Genomic DNA, 12,799 nt, shown 5'->3' with positions numbered 1-12,799 from the left:
GGTCCCTTCCAACCCTAGAAACTATGAAACTATGAACCCAGAAACTCACCTAGCTTAAGGCTTCACTGCCACCTTACAGTGAAAATTTACACCTGGCTTCAGGTTTTGCTACTCAAGTTCACTGCAAAGTTTGCTAAGGCTCATTTTAAGAAAGCCAGAGCCCAGTTTTGGGGATCTAAATTGATTACTTCTCTCGATGCTGGTTGTGACAGAAAGCCACCTTGGTCTCTCCCCAAAAATCTCTGCCCTGTGACACTGTGATTTAAATCTCTGTGCTGTGACCATTCAATTAGGATGGGCCCAGCACACAGGGGACCACACCCTCAGCCTGTCTCTTTAGGGAACTGGAGCTGGCTGCATTCCTGAGGGAGGGGGAAACATGCTCCCTCTGCCTACGTGACTTGCATCACTTACCTGGGTAAGGGGTTTCTACCTGGGGAGCTGGAATCTGCCCGGTAACAGGTGATGCATTTCAAATTGGTTGGCTGACAGCCAACTGGGGCTGACCTCCACTGGCCCAGGTGAATGAGGTCACAGGGGCTATATAAGTTAGGACGGGGAAGGAGGCGGGCTCCCCTCCGGCCATGAGGTGACACAGCAGCCAGGCAGGGGACACAGAGAAGCCTTAACATCTGAAACTGGCTCTCTCCCCCAAAACTCACGAGCTAGGAACCGCCTGCCTCCAAAGGGAAACTTCACCGGCCTGGGGAAGATGCTTGTGAGTAAGCTACTCAATCTGATTAGATATTTAGCTGGCAGTAACACAGATGCGTAATCAAAAGGCTACCACAGCCAGACTGTTTGCTCTTTAGGATTTCTAGATATTGCTCTATCCTGTACCCTAGTTTACCCTACCCCCTGTAATCAATAAAGTTCTCCTTTTTGACTGGTGTGGGAGACTTATTGAGGGGTGGGTCTAAATTATGCCTAAGAGACCCCTTAGGTCTGTGGACTAAGGGAGACTATACCTTTTTGCCCCCGGACTTGGGGAAGTACCCCAAGTGCCTGTATTGGGTTGAGTACCCGTAGGACTATTAGGCCTGTGTTTCCCCGAGGATACAGGGCCGAGACAGTCTACTCTCGGGGTGGTGGCGTCACGTTACCCCCAGACTAGCAAGTGTGCTCCGGGAGAGGGGTCAGCTGGACATAAGGCGCCCCTAGGGAGGCATTCGGAGCCTGGAAGGTGGTCGGGCGCAGGGAGGTGGGCAGCTCGACGCAGGAGCACCCCCTACTGGCCCGCCTCACGTGGTGGAAACAGCGGAGGGATACGAATACCCAGCTGTGTTCCTGAGGTGGGATCTCTGCACCCACCACACTGGTTGGATCCTTTCTTATGTCTCATAACTCCACCCAGGCCCCTAGTTGTCCTAACTCTTCCTCCCAGTTGATAGCCTGATGCTGTCTATTATCCTACACTCAGCTTTCATACCACTTGACATGCAGTTTTACTGTGCTGCTTCCATAGTAAAAGTGCAATATGGCATTCAATATTTATAACAATTTCACAATCAGATCTGATTAGCATAGTAGTCCAGAGATATTTTATTTTTATCTGCTTCTGCTGCAGAGCTCTCTCTGAGATTTGAAAGCCAAGCCATGTTCTGGGCAAACAATACCTTATCCCTCAGGATAAAGGTTCGGCAATCTGAACAGGTAATGCACAGAGCACCAAATGATCCCACCTCTGTCTCACATAGTCCTACTGAACTGAAAAGGGAGTATGAGAAGCAGATTGTGACAAAGAAACACAGAACTGGACCTGGAAAGTGTGATTTCTCCATAGTGGCACACAGAATTAGATTGAGATATACTTTCATGTGCTATTGGTATAAAACCAAGATAATTCTTCAGATGAGAAGCAAGCCCGAGTACAGAAATTGTTCACATTTATACGTGCATTCAAGCAGTCTATCCATCCTATAGTATGTATGTACTGTTCACTACAGTGCAGCATAGAGATACCCAGACTAACTCAGGACTCAGAGGCAGACCAGCTGTGACCGCATGGGCTCAGCCCAGACTAATTTTACTTTGCCAAAGCACAGAGTAAATTAATATGCTCCAAGTAGCATGCCCTAAGAAACATAAGAATATAAGAACCGCCATTTACTGGGTCGGACTATAGGTTCATCTTGATGAGTATCCTGTGGCAGCTGCTGTTATTGCACCTCCTCTAAGTGGCTGCCTGGGGTTGGCCCCTGGTTGCCCACCATTCACTATGTCACCATGCTCAAATAATAGCCCCACCAATGCCATTTATTATACCAGGACTTCAGTAGCTGGAAGGTATCACTGCAGAATCCAGTAACAGTTCACTTGGGGATATAAAGCCAGAGATAACAGTATCCTAAACCCCTGCCTTAAGAAGAGGGCTATCTCCCCTGCCCCTGAAGACTTAACATCTTGCCCTGCCATGAGTCTCATTGACTGAAATGGAACAAAATCTTGCTTAATAAGTGCAACATGGCAGGATCTGGCTGTTAAACAGCAAGCAACCATTAGCCAAATTTGTAAAGATACTTATGAGCTCAATGCTCTTTGAGTTTAACAGGAGCCAAGCACCCAAATTCCTTTAAAACTCTTGCCCCCTGCATCTACAGGAAGCATGGTCAAGCACTGACTCACCTGTGTAGAGTTATTGAAGGTGGCGAGCATGTCACCAAATATGGGTCCAATAAACACACCACCATCATAAACCACACGAGCAGCGACAGTGGGATTCAGTCCAGTGAGGTTTTCAGCAGAGACCTGGTCAAGAGTGAAGAATTTTATTTTACAAGCTGCCAATTGATTCGGTGACCAATTCAAATCCACACAATTCATGTTCACAGTTACGCGGTGCAGTACTGGAGGTGTTTTCTCTAGCTACTCTAAGACCCCCATTGTCATAGCACCAACAGTTTTGCTTTCTGTAGCATATGTATCGTCACAACACTCCTACGATACTACCACTATTTGCAGGCAGGGAATTAGAGCCTCATTGAAATTAGGAGGAATTGGCTGCCTAAATACTTAATAAATACTTTAAAAGACTTGATTTATGGCCATACCAGGAGTCTGCATTCTAACAGGGAAATTAACTTGGATTTTTCAAACTCCCAGGCCAGTGCCTTAAGCATAAACTGTCCTGCTTCTCCAGCTACTTTTACATGTGCAAAAAAAAATGCATATTAAAGACCAAAGGGACTTCTGGTCCATCTCAAACAGGGACTGAGCCTCCAGAGACTGATATAAAAGCCTAATAATGAAACGAACTCTTTGAACACACTGGGCAAGGCTACACAAGATGCTTAATGCATGGTAGACTAATTTTACTGCGCATTATCAAGTCGCAGCAAAAGCTGTGCACAGAAAAAAACCATGTGCGTTTGCTATTGTGCAGTCACACTGACTACTGTGCATTTATATAGTACTTCATATTAGAGGTACTAAACTTATTGCACAGCAGCAAAGGTGCATTAATGCACGTGTAGATGTGTCCACTAAGAGTGAAATCATGCTAGCTACAATTTAGGCCCCTGGCAAACGTTACACTTAAGACTAAATTAACCTGTTAATCACATCAGTGCAATGAATGGCGCTACAAAATGAGACATCAGCCAGAAAATTGGTCCACAAAATATGCGCGATAATTTTGCGGCTGGTTTTCATCACACCTTAAATGGAACGTATGGCAAGGTCACCCATGTAAATGAGCCCGTTGCTGTGGGTCTTGGAAGGGTGTCTGACAAGCAAGAATGGAAAGCTTGGTCTGAGAACTATGGAAGAGTCAGGTAACAAACTCTTGGAGATCATCTATAGCAACTGTCAAACGCACTAGGGTCCCCAGACAAAGTCCAGGCAGCAAGGAGCATTGAGGGGCAGATGTGGACCTGGCAATGGAGGTGTGACAAGCGGCAGTGGCAACATAGGGGTTAATGCAGGCATTGCTTGCCCCACCCCCACTTCCCCTGCCCCCAAATTCCCAGGTCGTCTATGAGCCCTGTGGGCCAAGTGAAACGGCTCTGCAAGCCATCTTCAACACCCCTGCCAAATAGTAAGTGCAGCCTCTGTATGGGGAATGTGGCAGACTAGGGAAAGGACAGGCAGCAGATCAGGCAGATCAGGCAGGGAGCTGAAAGCAGAACAGCAGGTCAGGGAAAAGGGATTGGAGTGGCACATTGGGGAGGGTGTGGGGCTTACTTGTGGCATGCAAGCCAAAAAAAGTGGCCTCTACTGCTCTACGGGATGATTTCTAAGGGCCAAATTGGCTGTGCACCTCGCACGAAAAATGATTCCATGATTCTGCCAGTAGCCTCTGTACTTTAATGTGATTGCAGTTCACTTAGCCTTGATCCATGGGAGACGGGGGCTTTTTATGCAGTACTGTAGCATGGAGGGGGCGTTGCTTCCTGACCTCTGGCTTATACCCTGAAGCATGAGGGTGGAGGGTTGTTTTTATTGCACCTACAGTAACAGTTCTTAGCCAGCCAGGCCACATCAGAACTCACTAAGTCATTGCTCCCGATGACTGTCCTTGTCAGACATCTTGCCTAAAACTCACTAGACAGCCACATGAAAAAGCTTTCTTCCATGCCACTCCTGCCAATACAGCTGTGCCAACTGGCACCTTCCAAGTTGCAGCAAAGCCTGAAATCAAGAGATCTGCATACACTGATAACATTGGGCAAGTCCCCAGTCTTCGCTTTCCAGGTCAGCGTCCAGATGGCTTCGTAACGTGTGCTCGAGTCCTTGGTCACTGTGAAATCACTGGCATTGAAGTAGTGTGCTGTGGAGTTATCGGTGCTGCTTTGCAGGAGCTTGTGAAGATGATGGGAAGAGATGTGAATGGGGACACCTGGGAAGGGCATTGCAAAACAACAGATATCAACCTCTCTGCAGTCCCAAGACTGCTTGATCCTAATAAGGGAAAGGGCCTGGCTTCTGTAGCAATAGGTGCACTAGAAATACATGCAGAAGACCAAATGTTGTATTACAGGGTGCCTGCCTGTGAAAAACCCCACTTTAAGGAAGTGGTCAAAAGCCCACCAAAATCAATGGATTTAAACTGCAACAGGCTTTGGAGCAGTCTCTAAATCATCATGTCAAAATATTCTTTCCTCGTCTCTTTCCTCCCACAGTTTTTTGAAGATGTTAAAGAAGAATAATTATTGTCTGCCACCAAAGGAACTAGCTTGCCAGCCTCACCTTTGTAGGAAGGTTTCCCAAGGAAGAAGACCTCATCTCCCCCTACCTTAGCTTGCCAAGTAAAGGTCATTTCAACCCTCTTTGTACCTGATATCACAGTATTAGGCAGCAGGATCTGGAAGGTCCCTCCAATAGGTGGGGAAGCGGTTTGCAGTCTCTGAACCCTCAGGCTGATGTTTGCATTTTCCAGGGAAGCAAAGAGAGAATCATCTTCTTCAGACCCTTGAGAGGGCAAGGTTCCCCTGCAAGAAAGAGTTTGACACACAGAGATATCAATATCCAGGAGGTCCTAGGTACCCTGTGCATCACACTATCCAGTGTGAACACAGCAGCCGTGGGCAATTCTAACCGGGCTTCACCTGATGTTAGTCCCTTAACCTGCCAAACTCTTCAGAAGTAGCTATGGAAAAGTAAGCATTGAATCAGGAGGGTTAGGCTCACAAGATCTGACGGCACACTGCTGTGTCTGGCCCTGTTTGAGACTGTCAAACTGAACTCCAGCTCAAATCCAGCTCCAACGTGCTTCCTGTGCAATGGGACAATGTCAGTGCAGAAGGCCTTGCCTCACTGGGGCTTAAAGCTCACAAACACCTTTTGCATAGTTGGCCTCATTTTAGAGACGGGGAAATTGAGGCTCAGAGAGAGGAAGACACCTGTCCAGAGCCACTCAGAAGGCCTATGGATGAGCTAGGACCAGAACCCACCCAGGTTTCCCACATCTGCCCCATTATAAGTAGTTATCAATGGCCCATTACCACACTGTTTAAGGGTCTGACAGATGTTGGTATCCTTATCCTCAGGACAAACCTGTGAGGTAGGGAAGTGTTATTATCTTCATTTTCTGGAAGGGGAATGGAGTTACAAAGAGACTGACTGATGTTAAAGTCTTAACCATCTGTCTGGTAATGAAGGACCTGAAATGTGGGTCCTTCGAGTCCCCAGTTGACTCCTTAAGCATGGGACAAGCTCTCTGTCCTGAATGTTACCTACAAAAAAAAGTCATCATCCTGCTCAGTTTGAATGAGACTTTTTAGGTACTTGGTTAATATTTTTAAAGCTCTTTCAGGCCCTACATTAGAAGAGCAAAGCAGTATTAGAAAACAGTAATAGAAATAAAAATCATTCCTATATGACTTGAGAAGCAGCACCCCCTGCACTCCACACAACGCTGTGTGCCATGGTGCAGGCACCCCTGGGAATTTATGCGGACGGTGTCCTTTGGAAGTGTTTGAGGATATAGGTGGGGGAAATTTGCTGCCTGGATAGACATGGATATTCCCTGCTTATGCTTCCATGAGGCCTGCCTCAACTATGGTGGAAAATAAGGCAGGTGACATCAAAGAACAACTTCACTTTTTGAGTCAGATACATTTCTGCAATGTTTCCTGATTTATGATAATATGCTCTAATTATGTGTTATTCTTATGTCTACAGAGATGGAAAGTCAAGACCATGTGTGCCAGACCCTGGACAAATAGAGAACTAACAGGGCATCCCTTCACCAAAGAATAAGTGCAGGTTTTCAATGTCAAAGGCACGGATAAGGAAGTTCAAAGCAGTATTTATAGATGCAACTTCAACAAATGTGCTCAAATCCAGTACATCTGTATTATGCCCCGAAGCAATTATCTGCATTGCTTGCAACACAGAACCTTCCTCTTGCTATTTTTTAAGTTATAAACCTATTTCTACTTGTGTGTGTGGGGGGGAAAGTGTCCATTGAAACAGTGTGCAATAGTGTCACCCTGTGGCGACTGATACGAACAACACCTAGGTGATTCAGTGGTCCAGGTTTCTAATTCCTAAAACTATGAATCACAGTGATAGAAAAGTAGGGCTTGGAAGCCCCTCAGGAGGTCATCTAGTCCAACCCCCAGCTCAAGGCAGGTTTATCTCAAACTAAACCATCCTATACAAACCCCCCATAACCTATGCTGATCCGACTGTGGAGTTAAATCCCTTTCTGATCCCAAATGTGACTTGTAGAGGCAGATAATATCATTGGCTCATCTAATCTGATCTCCTGCATATTACAGGGTATTTAATTTTACCAGTTCTCCTTGCACAAATCCTAAAGTTTGGCTGAAACAGAGCTCGTGCTTCAACAAAAGCAGATCATCCAGCAAGACATCTCCCACTCCTTGATCTGAATACTCTGTAAAATGGAAAATCCCCAACTTCCCTGGAAAGTTTGTTTCTGTGATTAATCACCCTTATTGTCAAAAAGCTGTGCCTCATTTCTCATTTTATTTAACCTGGCTTTAGCTTCAATCATTGGTTCTAGCTGGTTCACTCTCTTCAGTAGATTAGCAAGCCCTCCAGTACCGAGCATTTTTCCCTTTGCAAAATGCTTACAGACAGTCCTTGGACGTACAACACAATCGGTGCCTGAAAACTGCGTCCTAAGTCGAAACGTTGTAACTTGGAACTGATTTTCCCATAGGAAATAGCATTATAAATGGGGGATCGGTTCCCGAGCCAAGGCCCAATACACTATTTTCACCAAAAATAGTCCAGAATTCTCTACTCTATCAATTATAGATGAGTAATATAGCGACATTAATGTATTTATATTGTAAATAGCAATCATATTGATTTGGAAGGACTTTTTTGAGGTGACTTGGTTAGACTTTTTGAAGGGTTCTTGGCTGGAGTCTTCTCAGGAGTCCTGGCTGCAGGTTTTTCTGGAGTCTTGTCATCCTTCTTAAAGGAAGTGTCCAAGGAAGTTTGGACAGATGTTCTCCAGGGAGATGGGCAATGCAGCAAACTTGTTCGCCGGCGTGGCGTGGCATTGGATCAAGCATTGTAAAACTGAAACTGGCATCAGAAAGTCGAAACAGGGTGTCCATTTATAATCACTGTAAGTGTGAAACGTAACTTGAAATGGCGTAAGTCAAGGACTGCCTGTTGTTCAGGGTAATCAAGTCGCATCTCAGTCTTCTTTTAGATGAGACCAGCACAGCGAGCTGTAAGCCTCTCGTCGTAAGGCATTCTCTCCTGCCCGACTCCTTTGTGCTCAATTCTGCTCTTTCTCACTATTCATCATCCTTTTAAAGATGTCTTCTTCAAAACTATGAGCAATGCTCCAGCAAGAATCTCAGCAATGCTATACATAGAAGTAAAATTATTTACACCTTCCTACTCACTACTCTCCTATTTGTATGGGAGAGAAAAAAAAAACTGCTTCAAGTCTGAATTTGCCTACTCCACTTTGTCCCTGATATGCATCACCTGGGTTTTGTTGTGAAACTTTGCTTTCTATTTAAAAACTCCCAGTGAAAACGAATGCAGTCACAGGGGATCTGTTTACAAGTTAAGTCCCTCGGTGCTGTGCTAATCTATGATGCTGGGAAGCTTGGCTGATTTTGTAGCATAACTTTGTCCACATGATCAATGCATCAGCCTACCGCTTTGGACTTCACACGACTGCAGCAGAAATCCTTGACACTGAACAGATTCTCTCTTGGCAAACCCCTTTCAGTTGTGGAGAAGCTAAAACCTGTCCATTTCTAGCCTTGTTGGCTAGGGTGGCAGCTTTTTCAGCTGCAAAGATCTGGGTTTTCAAAGGTATCGAGAGCTCACAGCCACAATAGGCTTCTGTAGGACTTGTGAGTACTCAGCACTTCAGAAAATCAGATTCGAATAACCTCGTGCCTGAGACTTTTGTCACTCCCAGAAGATCCTGGGCACTTTTACAACAGCATCTCTCCAGCTGTGTATTTTGGCATCCAACAAGAACTCACCCTCAAGACCCATTTCAGATGCCTTGCCACTGCCTGAGGAAGGAAGGACAGTGCTGTAGTGCTCAGGATACCAGCCTGGCATTTAGGTGCCTCTGCTCAATCCCCTTTTCAATGCCATGGACTTCTTGTGGGACTTCAGACAAGCCACTTATTTGGGCTTAGAAGATCCATATCATCTCTACTATGACTCCTGATTGCTTAGGTACTGCACATTTACTTTAATAAGTTACTAACTAAATGTGCAGTAACTACAGTTACTGCACAGTAGCATTGGCGCATGGTTTTTTTTCATGATGCTTACTGTGCATTAGCCTAATAATACCACACAGTAGGCTATTAGCATAATTTTTAACCACCACGCTACTATGCAGTGTCATTAGGCGCAATAAGTGTCTCATGTAGACCTGCCTTGCAGGTTGCAGACCCCTGCACTAGATGATAACATAGAAGACACCACCACTAAAAAGAGAGACCTCTGCTCATCTCTGTGAAAGCCATGCTTAGATGTTGACATGTGTAGACGAAACGGGGGTTTACTTCACTCTAAATTGAAGTGGTGAGTTTTTAAAAACACTGCTTCAGTTTAGGGTGAAGTAAATCCTGTGTCATGTACACCTGTGTCTTACTTGCCTCTTTGGTGGCAGGGAGGGGAAGATGAACTGCCAGTGGGTGGAGCGGTCCCTGAGCTGCAGTTGGGGGGCTGGTGCTTCCTTCTGTGGCAGTGGCATCACCCCCCCAGGTGGCACCCACCTGCAGGTACTCGGCTTGGGTGGTCTAGGGGGGCACCACGGCCACAGAGTGAAGGACCAGGTCCCCGTGCAGCTCATGCAGGCAGGCTCGGGGTGGGGGAAGATAAGGCTTACTGCTTTTTTTTTTTCCCTTTGGTGGAAGCTGCCTTCCCAGGCTGCTGGTAGGCTGCCTGCACGGGCTGCCTGCACAGCCCCTGAGCCACACGGATCCCAGTGCTTCACTCCACAGCTGTAGGGCAGCAAACTAAAACTCCTGAGGGGTTTTAGTTTGCTGCACCCCAAAGTCATTTAAGGTGCATTATGCCGCTGAATGTGCTACAACAGCTGGAATGAATGCACAATAAGCCGACGACACATGCAAACACCAATGCCATTAAAGCAGTGCAAAAGCATTTAACCCGCTTTAAAGTGTCGTGCACACATACCCCTCATTTTGTCTACACACGCCCTTAAAGGAGCAGATTCTGGGAAGCAGATCTCAAGGGGATGAAGGTGCTTCCCTGCAGCCCTGGGTAAAGTGAAATGAGGGGCAAGATTTCAGATCTATTCACATCCCCTACTAGATAGTTCTCACTGTCTGCTTGGGATCCCATACTGAAGCACTCAATTCTCTCCATGCCCCATGGGCGACTGGTGCTGCCTTAGTCGGGGGGGGGGCACATGCCCCACCCCCTTGTGACTAGTCCTGCTGACTGGAGGGGAGGTCCCCCACGAGCAATCCTGGGGACTGGGGGGGAGTCCTCTTGGGCAATCCCACTGTGGCCAATTGCTGCAGCCGCTTCCAGGAGTGGCTGCAGCCTCTTCTGGGAGCAAGCACTGGCCAACCGCTGCAGCTGCTCCCAGAAGCAGCTGCAGCCACTCCTGAAAGAGGCTGCAGCAATCGCAGAGATCGGCCAGCGCTTGCAGGGGGGGCACTGGCGCTCTTGCTTGCCCCCCCTGCCCATAGCCTAAGCATCAAGCGTGGTTGGTCAGGGGGTGCACATGCATCCCCTATGTGTCACCACTGCCTTGCCCTGTCTAGAGAAGTCAGTCCCCTCTTAGGATTCCAGATTCTACTCTGAAGGCCAGAAAATTTAACCTCTATAACACCTGAATATGAGGCACTTACATAGACTCATACAGAAGAACATAGAGAAGTGGGGCTAGAAAAGACCTTCAGAGGTCATCTTGTCCAACCCCCTGCCTGAGGCAGGATACATCCTTTTTTTGTTCTAGTCCCGATCCTCTCTGTGTAAAATGGGAACAAAGGCACTTCCCTACCATGCTACAACATTGTGAGGATAAAATATTGTGATAAGGGCCATGCAAGTATGTGGGGGGTTGAGTGCAGCAGTGCTGTGAGTTTACCTGTGAGCTCTGAGCACATCAGTGCCTTCACATGTGGATGACACTGGGGTGGGCCCCAGCAGCTATTACTGAGGAACAAGTGGGAACAAGCAGGTGTCTCTTGGAAAAATAGAAGTTGTAGACAGAATCGTTTTACACAGTTATGTGTATTTCTGTCCAGGTACATACATACCTTAGCATCATAAGCACCAATCATGGTACAACACAGCAAAGAGATGGTCCCTGTCATTAACAGTTTACCTCTTTCTTCCAGCAATCTCTTGCTAGTTCTGGGCTATCATGCAGACAGAGGCAGGGAGAGATTGGTCTGATTCACACACCCCTCATTAGGACTCTCCAGTTGGACTCTGGAGAGATAGTCATGGAGCAAGGAGAAAGATGTTTTCTTGTTTAAAACGTTCTTTTAAAACTCTAGAAATCTAGATTTGAATGCTCCCTCTTCCACAAGCTCCTTGGAAGACCAAGGGCAAACCAATTCATGCTGCTGGGTTCCAGTTCTCCATTTGTAAAGTGGATTAATAAACCTTCCTGCATCTACCTTGGTTTTGTTTTGTTTTTTAAATCAACTTGCAGTGGCACATGTTCTCATTGCCTATGAATACGGGCAGCACCTAGTACTGAGGGGCCATGATCCCAGCTGGAGTCCTTCAGTGCTACAGAAGCACAAATAACTGATTTCAGCTCGACCACAGGGGCAAAAAAAAATAGTAACAATACAATGAAATGGCTTCTCCCTATGAGCTGTGAAAGCAAATTGGCAAGGTCTCTACTGTGCATGGGCCAGGGAGGTGGTTGGTTGGTTTGAGGAAGATTGGGTTGGTATCATACAATCCCAGTTTGAACTCCATCAGGGGTCAGGACTCGTTAGCCACTAGCCTCCAGCATAGCATGGCAATAGATCCAGACATGGCATCCTCATCTCGATCCAAACTTCCCCATAGCCCAGCAATCTTGGGCTTGGATCCAGCGATCTGACTCTGGTCCCTCTTTATTTTCCCTTATCTCAATGGCTTACAGTTCTCGCTGTTCTGTTTACCCTGCCTCCCTATTAGCAAGTAGATATTCCTGGTGACATTGAATCCTCTCCATGGATAGCTAGGGCAGGGGAAGACCTGCACACAGGACAGTCAATGGAGAAAGAACAAAAACAGGAAATATCATTTCTCCACAAGGGACAGAAATGTGGGACTTGCCCAACAGGATCAGGTTCAAGGTCCCTGTATCCCATTATACTGCCTCTGATAGTAGCTAGATGCTTTAAAATGAGGTGCAAGGAACTTGGCAATAAATAGACGTGAGACAACCTGCACTCAGTCCATACCTCAGTGAGAAAAGAGGGAGATGCCCACCACAGCCAGCCACCAGCAAGGACACATTGTAGATGGGGGGTGACCCAACCACAGACACTGCTTCTATAATATTCCCCCCCGGACGAGCTGGTTTGGGGTCCCTTTGAAAAACTGAAAGGAAAAAAAGAATATGGTTTGATTAGGGATGAACAATTTTGGCTTGTTTCCTAAGCAGCTTCAATTCCATGGAGTTGGAAGCAGACCCATTTCTTGTTAGGTTTTCGCAATCTTTTTTTTTTCATAAATTTTACATCTGTTTTCCTTTTATCTAAGAAGTTATTAACATGTTTCTTTCCAGGATTTGCAGCAAGCTAAAACTATTGAAAGCTAAGTTGATAATGTTTTCAATTTAAACAAATCCGCACGAGGTCGGATTTTTAGCCACCGGCGGGCTTTAAACTAGGCTCATCAGGGGAAGGGGAAG

The 12,799-nt window shown here is 46.4% G+C and overlaps 1 protein-coding gene across 13 annotated transcripts in view; it reads right to left on the bottom strand.

The window, feature by feature from the left end:
* PKHD1 (polycystic kidney and hepatic disease 1 (autosomal recessive)) overlaps positions 1–12,799 on the bottom strand; it is a 484,191-nt gene that overhangs the window by 398,382 nt on the left and 73,010 nt on the right. For 12 of the 13 annotated variants that reach the window (XM_019520930.1, XM_019520934.1, XM_019520940.1 and 9 more), the window contains exons 22-25: positions 12,348–12,486; positions 5,275–5,429; positions 4,653–4,837; positions 2,626–2,748 (exon numbers count right to left, since the gene is read on the bottom strand). In XM_019520930.1, the coding sequence (XP_019376475.1) occupies positions 2,626–2,748; positions 4,653–4,837; positions 5,275–5,429; positions 12,348–12,486 (602 nt within the window). The remainder of the gene's footprint in view (positions 1–2,625; positions 2,749–4,652; positions 4,838–5,274; positions 5,430–12,347; positions 12,487–12,799) is intronic. The other variant, XM_019520936.1, reaches the window with a different exon arrangement.

The sequence above is a fragment of the Gavialis gangeticus genome, unplaced genomic scaffold, assembly GCF_001723915.1.
Source record: "Gavialis gangeticus isolate Ggan-Ray unplaced genomic scaffold, GavGan_comp1, whole genome shotgun sequence".
NCBI classification, from domain to species: domain Eukaryota; kingdom Metazoa; phylum Chordata; order Crocodylia; family Gavialidae; genus Gavialis; species Gavialis gangeticus.
Note: the sequence above shows the minus strand (reverse complement) of the source record. Positions and strands in the feature narration are given on the sequence as shown.